General features: G+C 45.1%; 1 protein-coding gene across 2 annotated transcripts in view; it reads right to left on the minus strand.

Annotated features, from left to right (window-relative positions):
* Nucleotides 1-21,978, minus strand: part of FGF12 (fibroblast growth factor 12) — a 187,518-nt gene extending 165,540 nt beyond the window's left edge. The window contains exons 1-2 of one of the 2 annotated variants that reach the window (XM_048955375.1): nucleotides 21,886-21,978; nucleotides 21,641-21,788 (exon numbers count right to left, since the gene is read on the minus strand). In XM_048955375.1, coding sequence (XP_048811332.1) covers nucleotides 21,641-21,653 — 13 coding nt within the window. In that variant the 5' untranslated portion in view covers nucleotides 21,654-21,788; nucleotides 21,886-21,978. Of the gene's footprint in view, nucleotides 1-3,312; nucleotides 3,419-21,640; nucleotides 21,789-21,885 lie in introns of those variants that run through there. The other variant, XM_048955377.1, reaches the window with a different exon arrangement.
* Nucleotides 21,979-24,419: the final 2,441 nt, after the last annotated feature.

The following is a 24,419-nucleotide window of genomic DNA, read 5'->3' on the forward strand; positions in this document are numbered from 1 at the left end:
TAGCTCTCTGCAGTCCTCTTCACGCACAGAGTTCCATCTGCATGCTTTAGGATCAGATGGGACACGTCTGCTTTGGCATCTGTAACTACACCATAATCTCTTAGCGTGATTTAAAACACCATAATTCCAGAGAGCCAATAATGTTTGACCAGTGAGTTCAGGCTGCCACAGCGCAGCGATGTGCAGCAGCCCTAAAGGAGGCAGCACACCTGCAAGGAGCCAAGCCGCATGCAGAGCTCTGATTGCTGGCGCTGCTCAGAGTGGCTTTGAACTAACCACAGCCACATTTGACAGGTCCCACACTGCTGGTTTGGAGAGGTCTAAGCCTTGCAGCAGTTTCGGAAGCCAAAAATGTACAGTTCTGCATGATTCCTTCCTGCTTCCCTTGCTTCTTTTTCTGCCATGCCTTAATAAGATCAACATACTGCATCCAGGTTGTTTTTTTTTTGCTCAGCTTCAGGGAGCTTGTTACTAACAGTAGAGACATGTAAACCATTAACAGACTCTCCGAAGACACATTCCCTGAAGGAAGGGGTGCGGGGGGATTAGTTTGCCTAAATGCTTGCATTCAGCTCCTTTATTTATCCTAACTGCAACTACATGATTTCCAGCTCAGTAATAGCTCAAAGGAATGACCCCAAGCTCATGTCCAAACACAGAGTTAAGGCCCATCACTAAGCATTCAACCTCAACAGGCAAATAAATGAATAGGGTTGCATATCAAAAATACAGCAGAAAGATGAAACTTGACTGAAGTCCCAGAGCAAATTAGTGGAGAGAATGTTATTATATGGGTGTCCAGAACCCACTGGAGCAGCCTGTTCTCCTTGCCTGATCACAGTCACCAGATCACTTAACTTAGTTCCTAACTATAGCATTGGTGCAGATCTTATTGATTCAAAAATGTTAACAGTAAGTAGAACCTGCACCACAACTGCAGTCATCATCAGACATTCTCCTCAGCAGCAGCTAAGGGATGATTTGTCACTTCTGCATTCACATTCATTTGGGCTCCTCAGCTCCACAAACACAGCCCAAACAGCAGTCACTCATTCACCATTTGAGCCATAAATAGACTGGGCTGGCAAGAAACAGGTCACCAGGAAAATGCAATTCAGCAGACAGAACCAGCACCTACCACCAGCCCCAGGCAAGCAAAGTCACCCTAGCAGCTCCAGATAAAGGGACCTATAAGCTGGGGTCTGATTCCCACAGCTGACCTGTTCATCACAAATGTACTTCCGCCCATCTCCTTTGGTTAGACCCATCTCTGAAAGTCATTGTACAAATCTTGATCTTGGTGTAGAGACTCCAAAAGAGAGTCCATGGTTATATGTACTTCTGGGCAGAGTTATCTCCCTCATCCACATACACCAAGGTTTAAGCCAGATTGGAGGAATATTGTTAGAGCTGCAGTCTCAATCTCTGTTAATTGAGAGATTATCTACAAATTTAGCTGTAACGTAAATGTTAAATTTAACTACAAGCAAAAGAGGCACTATTTGCATTATTATGCTGATTTGCTGCAATAGTTTCAGTATCATTTGTTATTACTACACTTGGATCAATTCAGGGTAACTGCCAACCATACTGCCAAGCACTGAAACTGCTCTGTGAACCACAGGGGTCCTGGGGTACTTCTGACACTTCTGCAGAGCCAACAGCAGAAGTGGCTCCCGGAATTTCCTCTGGAGAAAAGTTGTCCCAGCTGGCTTTTGTATTAACAATTTTTCTTTTGTTATGAAATGCCTTTTAATTGAAATTTAATTAGAAGGAGAAATCTTGATTAAATGTATGAGAGAAGCGTTCCTCTGGTCCGCGTTGGAGAAAGACCAGAAATCTGCACAGATGGGATGCAGGTATTTTGATCAAAGATCATTTTATTCTGTGTAAAGGAGTGAGAAAACACCTCTAATACCAAGAAGCCGAGGAGAGAAAAACATCGATTTTAACTGCTGGAAAAATAACCTAAAGCAAATGCTGTGTACATGGATGCACGCAGGCAGGATCAATTCCTGAAGTCTTTACTTGGATTTTGCACAGACAAGAGACAAGCATTTGTTTCTCTGCTCACCAAATAGTCAAGGAGCCAGAAAACCTATAAGTGTTTCTGTAAAGCATATTGTTATTACAGGGCTACATCTTGCACGGCTCTGCTGGCCAGGATCCCTACTGAGAGGGCGAGTTTGGAGTATGGCTCCCTGATTCAGTCCAATCTTCTTATAACACTGCAGCAACTGGCATGAAAACCCTCCTTCCAGGCTGCTATGGAGAAAACACTGATTTATGCTTGTCATGTCCGCAAAAAAAATTTGGACCCATCACACAGACGGGTGGCTCTCTGCTCGGAGGTAGAATGTCAACAGCTATATTAAGCAGAGGTACAAAGCATTTGCAAAGCAGCTTTTATTCTTCAGGCACTAACCTTAACCCTGAATTTCACCAGATTGAGCTGCTACCATTTCTTTTCCCCTCATACACAGAACACCTCCAAGTGACAGATGCCAGATGAATATTGTGCACTGGTTTTAGAAACATCCTGATTATAACTCGTGAGCATTCCCAGAATCTTTGTATATTTCGTACTTGGAAGGTGTCAGTGCCTTCATGTGCCTGCTGTGTCAACAAAGACATTTGTGGACCATTCTAAGTGCCCTCTCTAGCAAGTACCAGAATTCAGAGCATTTCATGAACACTGAGCCTTAAAGCACCCATGGTGAAACATCAGCACCTCCATTTCACAGCTAGACACTGAGGCTGCGATTTGCCAGTGGACAAGAATGTGTCTCACCCTGCTTCTAACCCATTTCCAAGCACCCCAGCACAAGTCTCTGCACAAAAGCAATGCCCTGGTGAGGATACTTGAAGCATCAAATAGGAAAGTTAAAGTAGTCAGTCAGTAAGAGATGCATGCACATCTACACTAAAATGCAGTAAGAAGAGCCTTCCTGGTTTAGTTTCTAACGCCTCTTGATAAGGCACTTCTCCACTGTAAGCAGGTCTGGTAACATCAGGCTACAGCCCTGGGACACACTTACAGCAGTAGGTTCCTCCAGTACAAGAGAGGGGCTAGATGGAGACAGCTGTCCAAGCATAAGAGTTCTTTATCCCATCCCAAAGCATATTGGATGCTCACAGGCTTAAATCCAGTTCCTCCCCTGCTACAGGCTATTTAAAGCATTTCTAACAGAAATAAAACCTTTTTCTTTTTAAAAAAGCTAACTAAAAATCACAGCAAAGCTCCACACGCCCAGCAACACTCAAGCCAACACACGCACAGAATAAGACAAACAAAACTCAGCATTTTCTTACTTAGCTCCGTAGTGCCTTCCTGCTTCTGGATACAGCCTTCCCTTTCTGCTTGGTATGTGTTTAAGTCCCCCAGGCATCAGCTTTGCACCTCTGTATTTCTGCTTCGTTCCAGGGACCAGGAGGCAGCTCAAGGGACTTCGGGATTTTTATTTTTGCCTTTAGCATCCCAAAAGGTACACAAAACTGACCTGTAGCTTGCAGTCTGCCTTTTCCCAAGGAGACGGATGTTAAGTACAGCTGAAGCTATTAGAGAAGACAAACCAGGTTTCCATGGTTATGGGAGCCTGAGCTTCCTGTCTCAGGAAAAATGCAACGCACGAAGCATGGTTAGGAAGGAGCAGAAACAAGGCCAGACTCACGGGCAGTGAGCGTGTAGTGCAGCTCCTCAACATTTTTCATGCAGGCACCAGCAAAAAAAGGCTTTTCTTGACAGCCTGGAGATCTGCAGGCTTAGGCAACGTCAGTGCTATACACATATATATCCTATTACACTTGGGCTTTGACAGTATTTGCAGCCAAAATACAGACTGGTGGGGCTATACTTCAGATCTTGCTCACTGGGTGATCCCCAGCAGCCTCTACACAGGGCAGGCGCTATAGGATGAGGCATTCCTTTCCACCCAGAGCCAGCTGCCAAGTGACCCGAGCTGTTGGTCCCATGGGTGGGATGGAACAGGTGCAGGCTGCTCTCTAGGGCACAAATGAGCTTGCACATGAAAACCCTGGGAAGGCAGAATCTGCAGGTGTGAATTTGCACATGTGTCCCATTATTGAAAGTTTGGGCTCAGTGCTATAAGAATACACGCACACACACAAAGCCACAGCCCTGTCTTCCCCTCCTCCAAACAAAGCATAACGCACTTTTATTCCCTCTGCCTGTCCTGAAAGTAGAACTGCTTACCGTCAGAGGCCCACACTGCTCTGAAATGAAGCACTAATGAAGCAGATCATGCTGATACAACAGCAAAGTGCTATGACTGCAGAGTCCCACCAGATTCCAGAAGTAATGACTCCCCAGGGCACAGAACATCACAGCCTCAATCCCACTTGAAGCACAGGAATAGCAACAGACCCATGTTCATTTCCAAATTTATTAGTCCAGAGTAGGAAGAAAAAAATAGATTTGGGACTTATGAGTTCAAACCAGGGAATTGGCAGCATGCACACTGGCTGATCACATTTCTCTATACCCCTCCTGTATCTCTCCCCACAGCTATGCAGTGACTGACTGTCCTGACATCAGCTGGCTAAATCAGAGCTGTACATGCTTAGCAGCAGCTATATGTGGTAATCAAACTCCTCTACACACATGAGTCCTGTGCTGGCAGAACCCATCTGAGCAGCAGCATCCAACTGGGGGCTGAGTTCCATCCTTACAGGCACTGGGACCCCTGCAGCAGGGATCATCTGTGGGTTCTGCCCACCTACTGCAGCTCATCCCATTCCCCAAATGTCCCCTACGTCCCACTGCTCAGGGACGTAGCACAGAATTATTGGAAATGAATGCTGGAGCACAGATTAATACAACACCAGATCAAAGTAAGCCAATTACCCTTCTGTAGTATCCGAGCCTGATCTACAATTAACAGATCAATTGAAGTGTTATTTTTTCCTTCCCCTGAGAATAACCACCATGTCACCAACATTAACACTTCATCCTGGCCCCTGGGGCTTCCTAGCAGGGCACAGCACAAGGTTTAGAGGTAAGAAGCATCCAAGAATGATGAGGATAGTTTTCTCCTGTTTCAGAGCATCTTTGGCTGCTTTTGACCGCTCGTGGATGATTGCATTTTCCAGAGAGTCATCTGTGGGAGACTAATTTATTTGGCAAATGAGAATCCGTGGGGTGCAAAAACATAAACATACACACAGTGCCAAGACAGCTATCAGAGCCACATTAAAACTTCTCTGAAGTACTTAGAGAATGGGCTTTCATAGATTCACAATTTTATAGGATAATGATTTCATAACTTCTTTGATTGCATTCTACTGTATATTGGAGCCAACCCAGGCAGCCTCATCAAACCCATATGAAAATTACTGGAACTCAGCACCAGCCCATCAGGGTGTCTTGGGCAAGCTCCTTGCTGAGGCAGACACTTAAGGCTGTACTTAAAAATTATACTTGTCTTAGCTGTCCCAAAGCATTGCCAAGCTGTTCCCACAGCTGGATAACACCTGAGTTGGGAAGAAATCTTTGCTGACTACACAGCTAGGAATACTAAATGTCTGTCTGCCTTCTGTGATGGCTATTCCTGCTATCACCCAAAAGATTCTCAGACAGGACAGCCTACAGACTGTGGTGAAGGTTAGGATTGCGTACCATTTCCTCAAATGACAATGCATCAAAAGATGCACTTCCCACTGAAAGAAGGAAATTTCAAGGTTTACCAGACACTTCTTGATATATTTCTTCAATCTAATATACTAATAAACAATGGTTCAAAACAAAAATCAATAAGCCTAAGGGAACAGAGGAAGGAGTTTATTGATAACAAGCATATCTTGTTCATTGAGCTTCAGAAGAGGCCTGGCAAATCTATAAATAGCCATATGTAACGTTTCATATTCAAAAACAAGCTTCAGGATGAAGTGCAAAAGCAAGAGATCTGCAATGCTTGTGCAACGCCAACAGCCATCCAGTACTGCAGCCTCCATCTGCACAGCCCTCGCCTTTGCTGTACAGGCAACCCAGCAGCTGGTGCTATTCCAGCACCTCAGAGGCAACCCAGTACACAGTATGCATCTCTGTATGGTAGGTCCCACCAGCAAAGGATGAGGACAGACACAGAACAACACAGCAGCTACATGCAAACCACCATTTCACAGGACTCTGGGCTGGGGAAGGCTGCTAAGAATCTGAAAAGCAAGACTCTACTAGTCCTGGGATGAGGCCATACACATGCCTTGCTCTGCAGCACCAGAATCATCCTGGAGCTCTATGCTGACTAACGTAGTTCAATCTGCAGCAAGTTTAACCTGGGCTTGTTTACACATTCCAATGGAGAAAAGGCCACCATGCATACACAGAATCAAGTTCTGCCCTTTGTTTTTAAGGTAACATCATAAACGAAGCATCCAGAGCTTAAATAAATACTCTGTCATCGTGCTGACCAAGCCATGGTTCACACAAAGAATATAGTGAAATATTCTCATGTCCACTTTTGGTTTCTATTTCCCACAGAATTTAACTTCACCAGGTTTTTGAACTCGTATAAACAGCAGCCTGTCAACTGGGTGCATCGTTTAAAGATAACCAGCCATAAGGATAGATTTACACAAGCTTAGTAAATAATTTCTTCTGAAATACGTGGCTTTCTGAATAAAGTATGAGCTGTGAAGCAGGCCTTATCTTGATTCTTTTTCTCCAAATGTTGAAAAGTGCCTTCTCATTTGTTTGTTGCTTTTCGATCTTATCCAAGCAGAGATTAGGCAGAGGCTGATATTGTGAACATTAAGCAGAGATCTTTGAAAATATCCACCTTCCACCATACAGAGCAATCAGCCATGAGACACTGAAAAACTGAGAGCAAATAGTCTGAATTTCGAATAAAAGCAAAACCAAGCACCACCCAGATGCAGGTAATTGTCTGACTGGAGGAAGCCTAGGTTTTCTTAGAGATTATTAACAGACTGCTCTCCATAAGAGGCTGGAGGGCCAGAAGAGTATTTTTACAGATTATGTGCGTATAAACGTAGGCCAGAGATAAACACTACACACTTCTAATATATTCTTTCCCATAACAAATGCTGGTGTCACTTTCACTGAGACACTTCTGCACGCCACCTTTTCTAGTAACTGCTTGAGACTCCAGCTCCTGCAACACTAAAAAGCCATTGAAAAGAATACATGCACCCCCCTAAACCACTGTGCAGCTCACACTTATTTTTCCTGGTGATGGATATTTGAGCGAGTTATGCAATCGTTCCTCTGGACTCTCTGATTTCCCTGCCAGTAATGTATTTTTGAAGTTGGAATTCAAAGGCTGCCTTTGAAGGCTTGGTTATGCCTCAAAGCTCAACCCCATCCTCTGCCCTACAAACAACAGCCACACCATGCTCATCACATTGCTGGTGGGAGGCACACAGCTCCTGTTGTTGGGTGAGGACAGGTGGGATGCTGGCAGCTGGGGAAGGCACACCTGTAAAAGTTTTATTTCTCTTAACTGCAAAAAGAGCTTCATTTAAGAACAGAACTGACATGTCTAATAACTGTCTATATTTACAATAAATATTTACATACCCGAGTCAATAGTAGGAAGCATTTAATTTCCTCAAAGCCCCAGGAGGAATAAGAGCTGGTAGTGGGCATACATACTGTGTCAACTTACTGCTGACCCTCCCACTACTTCCCTCTGTCAAAGGAGGGCAACCATACCACACTCTAATCATCTGCTTATGAACCAGGTCCACAGATGCTTCCTCAACAGACTCCAGGTTTTCTCCATTATCATCACTGAGAATTGTCTTTTAGAATTGTTTTCCATATTATACAAGAAAAAGAAATCTGCATATTCAACACAGTTCTCACCAGGATAACTGATGAGGAGTCAAATAATAGTGTTCTGCTGTGTTGAACTGACCCAAAATACTTGAAAAATGTTATTAAGTTGAGGTTGAGCTGCCTTCCCTTGCTAACACACTGCTTTAAAGAGAACTTGTGGCTCGTGCCTCCATTCAGAGAAAGTCCTCTGAAGCTCCCTCTTCCACACTCTTCTCGTCTTTCATCAAGCATGCAGATTTCCTCATATAACACATGAAAAGGTGTTTCATGACAAACCATTGGAATGACTTACTCCATCACTTTAGAGGATGACCTTTACCAAGTTGCTTCTACCCTGTGCCTCATCTCCCTTTGCAATGCTGATTTTACTTCCTCTTTGTAGCACTGAAACCCAGCAACACAGAGAGCCATGCCTGCACATCACAAATTGCTGGAGTTTCACCAGCTAGCTGGACTTAATGGGAGTTATAAGGAGTCCAATTGCCACCCTCAGATCCTGAAACCACATGTCACTAGGAGGAAACACTGCAGCCAGTGAAAATGAAGCATTTGAAAATGTCACTTGGTTGTACTTGAGATGTTGAGCTCATTTTGAACAAACATACCAAACTCCTGCTGCTGAACTGATCCTTCTGTGCCCAACAAGTTTTCCGTGCCAATTTTCCTCTGTGCAAAAGAAAAGGTTGAGACGCAAACTTTCTAATAAGATGGGCCTTCTGAAAGTCATTCAAGGCTATATCAAGACTGAAAGGCTTTGGCTTTAAGGAGCTCAATGCCCCCTAATAGGCTGCCAGGACAGTCACTGAACGTACAAGATGAGCCTGGTTACTCCAAAAGCACACCAACACCACAAGGAGCTGACAGTGCTGGTTCCCACATGGGCACCAAGAAAAAAGGAACATTTTCAAACAGGGATTTTGATTTCCCTGGGAAATGTCTTCTGTTGGTGAAGCAGCGATACTGGTTGAACAGACAATATCAGCTATAAAGCATCATGGATACATTTAAGTACCAGCAATGTAAAATACAAATGCACAAAAGCATGAGCTGCCAACTGTGCCTGTTCCTCGGGATTCAGCAGGAGCAGGTCATGTATTACAGCAGAAATCAAAGGCAACAAACACCAAAAAGCACCTACAGATACAGACATTTGTCAAAGAACATTAAGTCCAAGACAACAGCGGACATACATTTTCACATTAGTAACTCTGACTAGGAAGGGAAATGGTCCTTCCAGACTACCATGACATCCTCTCACTCACACTGCTATCCAGAAGGCAGCAGCATAAAGTTACCTTCACCCTTGGTTCAGCAGTGCTCCTGAGAAAGGCTGGATCAAGGTCATATATCATAAGAGCATCTCCTACTAGTAGGCAAAGAAAGGAGACTGGGGCCAGAGCCACCGAGTCCCCTTTCACCTGGGTGACATGTAAAATATTCCTTCAAAAAGGGGTTCTAGTTCAGCAGTACCTCTCACTTTGCACAGGATGAAATACCAACGGGAGCAGTGTGCCCTTGGCAGGCTCTGCTGAAATCCACTTGCTGATCCCTCTGGAGCAGAACATCACCACCAAACCAGGTAAGCTACTATCAAAGAGACCTCAAACACTGAAGTAGCACAACTCTAAATCTGTACTGACCCCTCCCTTCATAAAAAGGATGATAAGAACCGGGCAGCTGCAGCATATTCACACACACTCTTGGGTTTCCACCTTGAGCCAAGAGCCGTAATAGAAAGAATGGAAACAATTATACAAAGAATAATGTTCTTTGTCACTATTTCTCCATGTTGCCTTTTCTATTACTGCAAATATTTGACTTTGAAAGCCTCTTTCTGCATAAGAAGTGAGATATACTGTGCATGGAAACTTTACAGATTATTACTTCATAGTAACTACGTTCTTTTAAACTTCGTAAAACAAGGACATCATCATAATTTTATATAACATCTGAATCTTTTAAAATTAAGAGGCAGATAATTTGCAAGATTAATAACATTTTTGTAGCTCTATAAACATGCTCTTATATTTTAAGATACGTAATGTTTTACAGTAGCAAGATGTCTCTAATAGTGAAGGATTTAGATCCCACCAGAAAATCCATGTAGAGCAGGTCCTAACAGTAGGAGCATCACTGGGATCATCTTTCAGACAGAAGCCTAAGTGTCATTTTGCAGCATACAAACCACAAAAGAACAAGTCTTCAATACAACTTACAAATGTGTCGCACATGCCATGTAAGATGCACATTAGATTACACACTCCAAGTGGGAGTGATGTACTCCAGAATTACGTCATGCAAGTGTAACTTCATTTACCATTCAAGCAATGTCCACCCATCAGATCTTGTGGTAAACCAGCTATAGTTATAGAATCCCAGTTTTCCACCATCCCAATGAATGAGATTGTAAAGCAGGTATTCGAGCTGACAGTACAGGAGAAAGAAAAAAAGTGAAATGCAAGCATAGGCTGACCTCTGGATATCGCGAGCTGCCACTTCCCTAAGGCCCTATCTGGTAGGAACAGGGCCATTCACACTCCCAGATCATGCTGTACTGCTTCCGCTATCTTTGCATCATTCAGTAGCAAAACCAGACAGGGATCAAAGCTGGTTTCAATGCAGTATGGAAACTTAGATGTAGGATTTAACCCTGGAGTCTTGCTACTGTACATCTTTCACCCCCTACCACTACCAAGTCCTTCTTCCTAAGCTCCCTTAAGTAATAAGGCCAACAACAACCAAGATCTGGACCCAGCCACTCCCAAGCAGCACGCAATATCCAAGCAGGGTCTCAGATCAGCAGGGCAGGAAGCTTAGCTTCTCAACACAAAGTCATACATAAGGTAAGGCAGACCTGCCTCAGCTCTAGAGGCGCGCACACCAACAACCCATTCAAATTAGAGTCATAACAATATGCATTTCCCATGCACAGAAACTCCTATTACACACAGGCTTTGATGGCCATCCTCCTGCTGTGGAGTGTTGACACAAGGGGTCAGACCCAGGTGATTTACAAGCTAGTGCCTTGGATTTGGTACAACCATACGAGTCTGGCTCTCCATCTCCACTCTTGTTTGCCAGCAGGAGCTGAAAGCCAAGGGGTTCTCAACAGGAGGAACAGAAACTGAATTATTGCCTGATGTAGTTGCAAGCAGCCCCTCTAGGAACACAGTGGGCTGTCCAATATGGCTTCCAGCAAAAAGCAACTATCCAACACCAGATCCATCCAGGTTTTATACAAAAGCTTGGACAGTGAACTCCCTCCTTGCTATTTCTGGATTGCTCTATCATCATCTGGGGTCATGACTGGAGACAATCATTGCTTTTCCTTTGAGAGATGCATGAGCTTTTCAGTTCATTAGACTCAGAGCATTCAGCAGCCACTGGCCAATAGCCACCTGAGTCACTATTTCTGATATCCTTCAGCATCTGTATTTTGTGTGTATACACACACACACACTGTTCATAGTTACTGATGGCATCTGGGGCTATTTCGAGATATAGATAGAAAGGTATATGGTTCACAAATCAAGAAAATGCCATCCATTTTCAATAAAGTCATACTTTACTAATTCTAGTTAAAGCTACAAGATGATGCATCCATGTGGGGCCAGATCAGCCATTTCCCTGGAGCCAAACACTTTCATGTGGCCTCACTAAACATTTGAACCAAGAAGCACTGGCAAAGCGACAGCAAATATTTGCAGCTAAGATCTTCATGGAAAGAACACCTGATATAGTCAGTAATAATACATGAAATGTTATAATCAGTTGTTTTGAACCATCCGAGGAAATTCCATAGAAAAAAAAAATAGATTTAGTGTGTTTTAAATAAAGCATTGCTCTTTGTTCAAAGTAGGCTTTGACTTTAAATTCTAGGGAATTAACTTCCAAATACATTCTATTAGGACACACTATTCAGAACTGAAAGATATTGTTTTGAAAGGAAAAATACACAGGATTTCCTGTGCCTCTCCTTTCCCAGCAAACAACACTACTTACTTTCCACAAAGGTGGTTTAAATAGACAGCTGGAAACAACTATTGCTCCCAACAGCTTAACACCTATACTTAACCAAAAGAAGAGCTTCAAGCCTGATTATGGAAATATCACAACTAGAGAATAATGATAAGTCTTTACGATCCATATGTACATCCACCTGGAAAAGAAGGCATTAAATCCACAGTGCCTGTGAGATCAGCAGGAGCTCACTGCTGTGGTACATCCTAACCAAACGAGTTTACAGCAAAGGCATTCAGCTGAAGAACAGTAGCTCTGTTTCTAATACCCCAGGATTCAGACTTCCACAAGGCCCAAGGCAGGACCCACCAGTAATTGCAGACTGCAATTTTTGCAGGCTGGAAAACCTGATATTTCAAGGTAGTTCCTCTGGTCCTTCTCCAAGCCAACAGATCACTACAATCACTTTCAAGGTAAGGTGGAAAGCTGCAATAAAGACATGCTTTGTCAGGTTTGGGTGGCTGCACTGCTTTGCAGCTTCTGCATAACAAAGACAACTTCAAGAAAAGCAGTAGAGTTGCTTCAGCCTTATGAGATTACTGAGTATAAACTCCGCGTCTACACGAGCATAAATTCACTTCAGTGGTGGTGACACCAACCTTAACAGTGCTGAGGTTCAGCAAGACTCCTCTAGGCTCACTGCTTTTGAAAACCTTTAAATGAAGAAGGAACAGACCGTGGCTGTGCATGCACACACACGGCTAGCACAGACCACTTCCAGCACACTGCTTGCACTACACCTTGTTCCCTATTTCACAAACAGTGGAACACGAAGCCAAATTCTGCACCCAGTTCTGCTGTGACCATCCTTAGCACATATCACAGAAAGGACAATTTTATCAAAACCAGGGTGGTGGGGTTTTTTTTGTTTGTTTGTTTTAACTATCGTTAACAATTAAGAATTTAAACTTTCTGTTCTCTGCCCCTGCGCACTTCCCACGGCTGCACACTTGCATTGCTTCAGCACATCAGGCTGCTCCTCTCTATTTCTGGGAACTTTCTAATCCAAGTGGGTGGAGAAAATTCTAGGTGATTTTTTGAGTGAGTCCTGCTATTCCTGGATATTGCATTTCATTCTGGGGGAAACGCACAATGAATACAGTTTAGGTAGGAAAGCCTCGTGTTACTGAGAGATCAATCCCACTATTAGAATTAGCAGGGTAACTCCAGATACCCAGTGCTACGTTCAGTAGGAATGGAAAAAGCATCTCAGCACACAGCAACTGTACTTCATGGTCATTTTCAAGATGAGGTGAACATTCTGATTTTTGAAAGCATTACTGCTTCTTCAGTAGTCGATAATTAAGGTCTAAAGGCAATTAAGTAATCTTCTACCATATAATCACACAGTATTATCTCCAATGTCTTTCCATAGGTGAGGCATCAGAGATCTGGCTTTTACCCAGCAACCAAACTACACATTTGCTGCCACAAGTGCAAACTCAGAGGAGCCCCACATGGACTTATTTAAAATCTTAACTGGAAGAAGAGACTCAGGACAGTAATATTTAAAACTTCTCCACTGATTTCTCCCTCAATTCTCACACAGCAACAAAATGGCTACAATTTACAGTGTGCAATGTGTCCCCTGGGAGACACTGATACAAATAGAAAGTTTAAAATTAACAGCTGACTGTCAATGCAATTATTTCAGAACGTATGGCATTCGTTAATAGGCAATGTCAGAACATCAGGTTTGCTGGTCAGCAAATCGGGAAAATATGAATTCAAGGCTAAAAGATACCTGAAAAGCTCAGCTTCAGTCTTTAAAGAGATCAAAAATACACTGAAAGTGTTACAAAAGCACGTTGTGCTGAGGATGCCTATTCCCCTGTCAAGCCAGTTATGCCTCAATGGCTCATTAGTATCTGATTAAGCAAGCCAAGCCTTCCTACATGTAAATGTCCTTCCCCCTGCCCTCCTGCCATATCCCAGAAGTTGGATTCCGCTCATTTTGTTGGTATCACTGCTGTTTCCATCCGTTTGGATCTACTGAAGTTTTCAAGAGTGAACCTGGGATTACTCTGAAGCAACAATGAAATTGATTCTTTCACGTTGTAGCAAGAAGAGTCTGCAGGAGGGTTCTGAGGGTTCTCCATCATAAGTTCATACCCCTCATCTCTCTCCTAGGCAAAGTTTCAGAAAACTACACCGAGTCTCAAAGTGAAGTTATCTAGGATGAAATTGAACAATTCTGTCCATTTGCAATAGTTGATGCTTTGTGTTTCTGACATCCTAAAGCCATTGCTATAAGTTATTGCTAACTGATGGTCAGGCAAGTTTTATAACCAGTAAAGCTCTCTCCCAGAATACACATTCAGAACTGAGCATCAGCAAAGAATGAAGCTCTGAGGGCTGTCCATCAAGGCAGGAGTTTATTCTACACTGTTGAATTTCATACTGCACTGATCATTCAAACTGCATAGCCACATATTTTCCCCTCTCACTGTGTAGATTGCAGCTAAATCCCCACCACAAAGGCTGGACCCAGATCTTCAGTGACCCAAGTAACGGGTCAGTGATGCTATGGAAATGGAGTACAGACCAGTATGTGAATGGATGATGAACTCTGAATCAGATTTAGGGTTCAAGCTCCTCAGTAGGATTGTGTTGGAGACCGACAAAAGCATAAAGAGACTTTAAGGAATGCAGCCCAACATTTGCTTAATAAAGGACCATCACAACACCCGAGGGTGTCCATCCTGCCAATAGCCCTTGGCTTGCTGGACTTGGAGAAAAAGAGAATCAATGATGGTACTTTACATTGGAGCAAGCATGGCAGATATGCTTCATTCGTGAAGAGAGTTGTCAGCCTCTATACAGATAGCACTAAATTCAAGGAAAGTGTTTTTGCATTAATAATACATTCCCAATGACGGAAAAGCAAGGAAACTTTCCCTCATTATGCCAATAAAACATTCAGTACTTCTGATTTCTCTTCATAAATCCTCCAAGTAGCCATGTTCAGTCAACTACCCTTTATCCATTGAAGACTGATAGCAAATAAGGTCTATCTTAACAAGGTTTCAGAGGAGTGAAACAAAAAGAAGCACAGCTTAATTTAAAACAAACAAACAAACCATTCCCCATATTAGAATTGCCATTCCTTACTTTCCCTCCTTGTTTTAAACATGCTATTAAAAACACTGAATAAAACACTTCTAAAAGTGACTTCCTGATACATCCGCACCACAGTATTACTCCCAGGCCTCTGTGCTATTGAGTGAACAGTCATCAGCTGAAGCCACAAGATCTCTACTGAAACACGATGACACCATAAGTAGTTTAATTCAATCCGAAGAAAAAAGCCAAAGCTTTCAGTGTGTATCCCACATAAATATCAAATCATAAGGTTCAACCAAACCTGAGACCTGGGATAAGAAACTCAATGAATTAGCATCATGATTTGTACTATTCCTGAATACAAGAAACACTTAGAGATAGCAAGGGTATAGGAGCTATGAATGAGGATACATCCTTGTATCACTGACAGGAAAATAGTAAACTCCTTCAGTATCATTTTAGTGTAAGGGTATTATTAAAATCTTTATACTTTGAGTGAAAGCATTAATTATTACACCCACCAGGAATATTTTTCATTGTCAAACTGCCTTTTGCCATGCTAATAAACACCAAGCTTTGCATGTAAAAATTAATCGTGTTATCTCATTCACAGGTCAAATGACAGACTGAAATAATTTCTGCAATTCTCCCTAAATAACTAGCTTTTGCATATCAAGTTTTATGGCATATTAGAAATGAATGAAATTCAAACAGGATTTGAATAGCTGAGTAGATAGAGAGGGAAAGATAAGAGCAGATAAGAAAAATCTTGCGGTAAGCTAAGCCTTCTGAAACGCTGCTTTACAAAGAAAAGCAACAAGATTCTTATTCTTTTATTTTATTTTTTATTTCAGGACCCTGAATGAACTCAGGATGAAACAGCTGCATGCAGGTCATTACTCAGAGTATGCACAGGTCAGGCTCTCAGCCACTGTGCATAAGAGCTACATCAAAACAACTTCCTGCATTAAAAATAAAGTCACTTTCAAGTACTCCAGCATTTCATTCAGGCTAAAAGCAACTTCCACAGCTCCCAGGTAACTCAGGGAAGCGAGATGGAGGAATCTGTCTGCTTCTTAGGTATTTAAATAACAGCCAGATGACTGAGACCTTCCATTTTTTATAACATGCAGACCTCCCTATTGCTAGGGCCCTCTTTCCACTTTGTTTTAATAACACAGTGTGTTGTAGAAATGAGAGACCAGGAACGTGGCTACTTCTCATCCTCACTATGAGCCACCTCTGGGCTACCGCAACCACTTCCCCCAGCATCAGAGCATCTCTGGCCATCTGCTCATCCAGAAGGTGCAGGTGTCAACCCACAGCAGCAGCTCCCAGGGGATGGCTGAAACACTACAAACTCAGTTATCAGCAGTTCTAGGTGGTGGCACACAGCCAAGGCTTGCCCACTAGAGCCAGCCTCACACAGCAGTCCGAGCTCTCGCTATCTTTGAGCCCCCCAGGACATGGCTATATTTGTGTTGCATTTAATGGGATTTCTAATGCCTGTAAAAGGAACAGGCATTTCACTTGCTCTCTAGAATGCATTAGAGAATGCATATAGTCCTGGCTTAGTGTCTAACACTCCTCCTACATCTGTCAGTGGGGACGTAGTCTGAGGCACAGGAACAAAACCATCACAGCACCCTGCTCTAGCTGAGGTGGAAGCCCAGCCTTAGAGATACAAACACTGTTCTCCAAGCGTGGAGGTTGGGTAACCAAAGCACACTCCCCCCATACACAAAGCTGGTACCCTGTAAGGAGATTGGCAGCCTGGGGCAACAGGGTGGATAGAAAAAATTTACTTACATCCGTATATACATTTCCCTGTGTCAAACTTCAAGCAACCAGTTTGAGAAACATTGGCTCCAGTAGCACATCTTGCACCACACAGCACACCTACAGAAGGCTTCGGGGGCACAGCTACTTTCCCAATGGAAAACATTGCACATAGAAACTTCCAAATATCATGTTGGAAGTTCAAGCACTCCCCAAGGAAGGATCAGCTTTGTAACAAAAGTGAGTGTACCACTGCTTGGCTTCCATTGCACAGAAGAAACCAAGACAACACGTACAGCTTAGTCCTTACCAGAGTAACCCACATTACTTCGCCACACAAATGTTTGTAAATAGGCAGTAAATGCAGCAGGTTCCTCCCAGTAATAAGGATACCTCAGGATAATGCATGATGAGGCACATTTTGATATGAGCATCCCAAACAGCTTCAGGCCACGAGCTGTTGCTGAGCTCACTAAGATCTTTTCTTTGATCACAGAAGAAAGCCACAAAGTTGGGAAGTAAGCACAGAGATCCTAGAACTGCCTGTTCTCACTTGTCACCCCCTCTCCTGTGTCCACAAAGCCCGTTTGCAATCCTAACATTCACCAGCTCTTGGTGAGTTTTGATCACAAATTCTTCAAGGTGACAACTCTGTCCTTTCCGGGCACCGCATCGCACACAGAGAGCTGTTCCACGGTGCTGGGTCTGGGCAAGGAGGCTTCAGAGCAGCTCCAGACTGAGCAAACCACGCTGCCCCCCAACCAAATATCCCGAAACAGCAGGATGCCAAGGCCTCAGAGCTGTTGGCCAGTCCCAGGAAGGACAGTGCTATGCCCTACGGTAAAACTGGACTTCACTACTGTTCTACAGAGCTTCATCTAAAAGCCTGAACACCGTATGTCTATGAACAACAGCCCCCGATTGCTCGTCTGCAAAAGCAGAAAGCCTGCTCACAGTCTTTGCAATGGAAAAGAGAACACGACTCAGATAGCACTATCTGCCTGGGACAGTCACTCTGCAGAAATGCCCTCTGCAGAGTCCTCAAGCCCTGCTGTTCTGGAATTCTTCAGCAGAAGAGCTCCAAGGCCAGACCCCCATCATCTCCTACCACCCAGCCTCTTGTAAGGAGGCTGCTCTTTCCAAGGGAAGACCCACTGCATGAGGGTGTCTCTCCAACACAACAGGGCAGGAATAAGGCTCAGAGGACTGAGCATCAAGATGCCAGTGGGGCAGAGAGCAAACTTGCTTTAGCTCTGCTATCCCAGCAGGCTATCTACATGCTGATGAGAACAAGACTTTCCATAATTCCCAACAATCAGGACACATCCAGTGCTGTCAGCAGGCTGTCCTGCACAACCTCTCCCAGGTTCATCACTGATCTCCAAGGAGAAGAGAGCACCGAAAGCCAACAACTAGGTCCTGGCTGAAGCATGCTCCTGCTCCACATGCAGCACAGAGATAAAGTTCCCACTCCCTGCTTCTAACAAGGAAAAAGAAACATATCCATTCTCCTTCACAGCAAGAAGGGGATTTCCTTATGATCTTAGGGCAAGAGAAAAGGCTGCAGGACCTTAGGATGCAGGGAGGGCTCCCTGCAGCACAGCGAGCCTGCAGTTCCTCCTCACAGTCCAGAGCCGGGGATGCGCTCTGTGCTGTGCAGCCTGGCTCGTGCCTGGCTGATTTCTGTTCCAACCTCTGAGTCTAAACAGCACTCTGTGACGTTCCCTTCCCTGCTACGCATCTTTCTGACTGAAAGGAGAATCTGGCAAATGCCCAAGTATTCTTTAACCTCTACATTAACTATTGTTAGCTTTGGCAAAGCCCAGCTCCTGGGATGCCTGGAGTGGTATCACTTACTGCTGCAGCCTACAGGAACTGCTTTAGTGAGAGATTTGGAGAACAGGGATCAGGTAGCAGATGCAAAAAGCACAGCCCTCATCCACAGCATCCTCCCTCCCATCATCACCTAATGGGCTTCAGATGCAGCAACAACTTTTAAGCTTCTCACTGCTGCAAAATGCTCAGAGTGAATACGCAGAACCAAACAAGTTAAAGCAGCTGGAAGTCAGAACAGGCTAAGTGTTACTCTCAGGCTACTATGATGTGTTGGTAGCATTGCAGATTCATACAGAACTGCAATTATTATTATTATTTTTTGAGACAGTAGCAAGTGAGAGATGTTCATCTCTGGGTTTGGCTGTTAGAAAGGCACAGCCCACACCATCACCTCCTCTTCAATCCACATCAGGATGCCTTCCCTGCCTACAACACTGCAACAGTCCTAGCAACTGCAAAGCCCTCAGTCCTGGACCCCATCGCACAAAACCCAGAGGTAGCCACCTCCCTTTGCTCTCATGAAATGGTCCAGTATCAGTACACTCAGTTCTGGCTGCTTTGAACAGCCCCAGAGCGAGATGAAGCCCTCTTCTCACAGAGGCCTGAAGGCCTTGTAGAACGCTGGTACCAAACCTGCTCAGATAGTCAAGCTGTCCTGGGAAGGCAAATCGTAGGCAGGAACAGCCACAGCAGTCACCAAGCACAGATGAATTCAAGGACCAGAAGGTAGGTTTGCTTAAATAGACATCATGTTTCTTAATATAGCACACACTCTTCCCCAGTATCTGCATAGAGCTGAGTTTGACACATTCCAGGATTTGCAGTGAGGAGGATCTGTAGGTTGGAAGAGGGGCTACAGGAGGAAACCTTTAAAACCCAAGGAATGACTTCAGAGAAATACTGTATCAGGGACTACAGAAGCAGCAGCCTCCCACCAAAAGACTTGTAATGCAGAGGCCTGCTTAATAACGAAAACAAAATGCAAACAGCCTCCTGGTACAGCAGTGCAGTTGCAAGTCCATCAAGGTTCCATCACAGAAGCTGAAGACGTGGAGGTATTGGGCTGGTTCAGACCTTCCCTCCAGGGAGACATCCTGCATTGTGCCTCACTACACAAGTGCACGAAATCAGTCTGTTGGATCTGTGCACCACAGGCCCTCACACACTACTTCAACATTAAAGGAGTTTCAATAATTGTGCCAGTGCAATTAGACCTCTTGCTCTTTTTCTCCCAATGAAATGCCAGAGTTACTTTTCTATTTCCTTTAAGGTCATGCCTACTTTGTACCTGCCTCATTCTGATGGCTTGAATTCTGCTGGGTTTGCTCTGAAAAGTCTTTATTTATTAATTTTTTTCCTGCCTGGGCAGGTAAAAACCAGAGAGTATTTGTTCCCCATCTCTACTCCAACAGAGAAAATCTCTACTAAGAGCAACCTGCTGAGAAACGTTGCAAAAAAACAACATAGTGAGACAATCCCAGGAGTTACCCTACCAGCGACCCTGCCACCAAAGCTGACAGCCCAGGAACACAGAGTACTGAAGATCTCGTCTTGCAGTTAACAAACACGAGCAGTAGCAGCCCAAAAGGCTGCCTGCTCAGCTATTCATTCCTAACTCAGTCAACAACTGCATCATAACGGATCTGTTTGCACAAGGCAGGAATCGAGTGACCCTCTCTACCAGGTGCTGCTTTTGCCCCCAGCTTTTTATTGCAATGTCACTTTTCTGCCTCCTTCTCACCTCCTCTAGTGACACGAGCTCCATCAGAAGTTCCACACAGCCTTTCACCTGCTCATGTAGTACATGACAAGGCATCATGTGTTATTCTGAAGTCACGGTCTACTTGCTTTGCATCAAGGCACGTAGCAGTAGGTCATGCAAAAAACTGAAGGTGTCCTCTCTCAGGTTAACTGTGAAAACAGACTTCATCTCTCTTTTTCCTGACTGCCAACAGACACAACGGCCATGAGCTTTTGATCGAAATTGAGCCTTTGCACATTCATTTATTATTATTTTAGATGTACTTACCTGCCCTCAAGCCCTACTAGTTCTATTGATCACTACCCACAAGAAACTGTGTTTTATAGGGCATGCTGCCTCCATATGATTGAAATAGCTTCCTTCCTTAATCAGCATATAATCAGATATTCCCACACAGGAGAACTATAGCTCTGATTGACAAGATAGTTACAAAAATAAACCTGAGGTTTAAATATAGCTTGCCCAGCTCCCTAGAAGGTATGTCCTATTGTGTTATACAAGTCTACTGTCATTTTCCTTGAATTAATATAGTCTATGTTCTCCCACTGCCCTGATATCTATCAATTAAAGAGCTACCAGCTTGGAGTTGCACAGGAGGGCTGGCACCTGGGGTCAGCTGGGAATGGCAGCTAGCCTTCTCACTGCGTGCACTGACTTACCACCAATATTTCATTGGCAATTAACATTTACAGATTCTAAGTTCACGTACCAGTTGAATGCTTGATGTCTGATGCAACTGTAGAGGTAGGTAAACAGACATGCAGGACTACATAGCTATGTATGGAAATATACATATTCTTTTGATTGGGAGTATGTATCTGGATTAGATACACATCTGTGGGCAAGCACAAAACCAGGCAGGCAATATTTAATGAATCCCTCCTCCTGGGGTAGACAGTTCAATAGCACAATACTCATCACATTCCTTCCAATCTATCAGGATGTTCTGATGTGTTAAATATGCAGCGTAATGAGGGCAGAGCTCTATAGCCTCGCTCCTTTCATTTCAGGAAAAAAAAAAAAAATTTAAAAATGAGATGTTTTTAAAAACCATTCTAATTACGAAATGCTCTTCATCTCTTCAAAACCTCCCCATTGCCGACCGGCTACAAAACACGGGACAGACCTCATATTTATTATGCAAATCCTCGGCATTAAGAAAACAGATCACCAACTGACATCTGTCTCCCCCGAAAGGAAAACAAATAACTGAAAATAAAGGGAGAGAAGCCCTCATCCGCACGCCGCAAGCCGCCCGCGGAGGGACGCGCCGAGCCCCTGCTGCAATGCTCCCAGCCCCGTGCCGCGCACCGAGCCCGGCCACTGCGGTGCCGCCGCCTCCCCCTCCCCGCACCGCGACCCACCTTTGCCTTCCATCGCGGAGCCTTGCGAGCGCCGGGAAGTTGCGGGGAAGTTGCCGGAAGACGCGCTCCCTCCTCACTCAGCCCGAAGCCCCGAGCCGGCCGCCGCTGCCTGCTCCGCGTCGGGAACGGCGCCGTCACAGCCTGGGAGCTGCAAGCAACCACCGGGGGAAGGGAGAGGGGGAAGGCGGGGTGAGGAGCGGAGCCGCCGCCGGGGCAGCGAGGGCCGCGGGGAGCCGCGTCGTTACCTGGGCGGGAGCTGTCCCTGGCCGAGCGGTGCTGCTGCGGGGGCGAGTGGCTCGGCGGCCCGCCGCGCTGCCTGGCGCCGCCCGCATGCGCGCCCCGCCCGCGCCCCGCCTCCGCCGCCCGCAGCGCCGGGCCCGGGGCTCCGCAAGGAGAGCGCAGCCGGGGCCCGCCGCCCCCCGGCCGGGCAGGGAGGCCGAGACGCTTCGGGAGCGCGGACCCACCGATCGCCTTCGCGGGACGAGGGGACGTCGCCCGGGCGGTGGAATGCGCGGCGCGTCCCGCCCGCTGTGTTGGTTTCTACAGGTGATGGGTGCGGGGAGTTCTGCACATGGCCGAGGCCCCGAGCACGGCGCTTCGCTCGGAGACGTTGCACTAACGTCCCCCCAGCGCGGGCCTGCAACACCTGCAGCCGTAGAGAGGAACTCTTAGCAGAAGGCTCAGGCCTTCTCCAGATACAGTTTTCCAAGGTTAATTGTGCTGATTCATAGAACCATTCACCTTACGGGTAGTTTGGGCTTTTCTTTTTTGCTTTCAGCATGCAGCTGCTAGAGCTTAATCTCCCTCTGCTTAATAGTAAACTGTCCCCCACTAACAAGAAACTGATAAAACATCCATACCGGGACCATTTTGAGACCTCTCACTACAAGAAACAAGTGGCAGCCCTGGAGCATGTCCACAGAGGTGCTCGAGACCCTTCCCAGCCCTGTAGCCCAGGTCTTATATGGGGAGTGACTGTGGGAACAAAGGTGGCTGAGTGAGAAGAGGATGCCCAGGGGACAACTCATTACTCTTTACAGCTCCCTGACAGGAGGTTGTGGTGAGGCAGGGAACAGCGTTGAGTTGTGCCAGGGAGGTTCAGGTTGGACATCAGAAAAAATTGATTCTCAGAAAGAATGGTGATGCACTGGCACAGACAGCCAGGAAGGTGGGGGAGCTGCCACCAGGGACTCAAGAACTGTAGAGATGCGGCACTGACAGACGTGGTCAGCGGGCAATGTTGGTGGCAAGTGGTCAGACTAAATGATCTTAGTGGTCTTTTTCAACCTAAGTGATTGATGATCAACCTATGATCAAGTCACTCCTACTTAGATGGTTGATTCAGCTCCTTAAGTTTTCTCCCATAAGGAAGTTTCTCCAGCTCCGGAATTGTTTCTGCATCATTCTCATTTTTCCCCTTATTTGTCTATTCAGGCATTATGTGGATGGTAAAACCCTTTTCCATGCTTGTTTTTATGATTTGTAGTACTGCAAAAATCCCTGAAAATGACCACTATGCTGAGAGCTGCACATAGACAGTGCCACTGCACTACACTCCTCTGAGCTAACTGGTAGAGCAGAGCTGAAGCAAAACACCCAAGCTCACCTACCCATGCATTCAGTTTCCAGTCACACTTACCAGATCTTTCTGGTCCCATTCGGGATGTCATAATCTCCCTTCCAGTTCACGAAACAGTCATGAGTCCTTAAAACCCATATCCTTACAATTTAAGAACAGCTTAAAGAGAAGCCCTCCTGCGTAGAGCACAGTTGCAGAGTCTAGAAGGCTCTTCTCCTTAGCACAAAGGGAACAAATCCACTCAGTGTATTTCCTTCCACTGCCATTCATAGGTAACCTTGCAAGCTACTTAACATTAGAAATGAATACTGTATTTTCTGTACTTTTCTCTACATTTCAGCTGCATGCTGCATTAAAGTATCACAAATCTGGACTAGCTCAGGCAAGATCACACTACTGGTCCTCCTCTAGCCCTTCAGGGAAGTCAGATCTGTATTTACCGTGGCTTTCCAGGTAAGCAAGTATCAAATAAAGATCAGTACATTATCAGATCTCAGTATCACATCAGGTTGTTCCCTGACCCCCAGCAAGACGGAGCTTTGCAGAACTCAGGAGATGTAGGTGTGCTGATCGAGGGGGCTCCTTCCCATCAACATTGTTTAAGCCAGAGTGGAAGGAGAACTTCAGAGGTACCGCTCTCCTGTAGCAAATTCACAGGGCTGCCAGTGGTATTTCCCATACCCAGAGGTAGCCTCTCTATTCACAAACAGAGCGCACCATCCAGACAAGGTCATGCACAGAGCTGTGCAGGTGTTGTGATGGCTGCATGGGGCACTTCTAGAGGAATCGGGACACAATGGGATGGAGAGGACCACTCATGGTTGTATTTCTTCTGGTCTTTGATAGGTTCTGATGAAGACCATCCCAAAAGGGCAGCAAACCCACACACAAGGGCACTAAGGGCCAGCAGATAGAGATTCTGTACAAAGCTCCACACAAAACTGGCCATAAGCCAGCTTCAGTTCTACAATTTGATCGCCAGGGAGTGAGACTCCAGTTTCCAAAAAGTCCAGAAGCCAACCTCAGCACCCAGATCAAACAAGTTTCTGGCTAGAGACTGCCGGGCACAGAAAGGCGCTTGACCTGCCCACAGACCTTAAAAACAATTAACAAAAAAAGGAGCTGCACTGAGTTCTGACCAAGGGGGAAACAGTAACTGCCAGTTTCCATGTACAGGGTGGGCCTAACCTTGAAACCAGC

Source organism: Lagopus muta, chromosome 9 (assembly GCF_023343835.1).
Source record: "Lagopus muta isolate bLagMut1 chromosome 9, bLagMut1 primary, whole genome shotgun sequence".
Taxonomy (NCBI): domain Eukaryota; kingdom Metazoa; phylum Chordata; class Aves; order Galliformes; family Phasianidae; genus Lagopus; species Lagopus muta.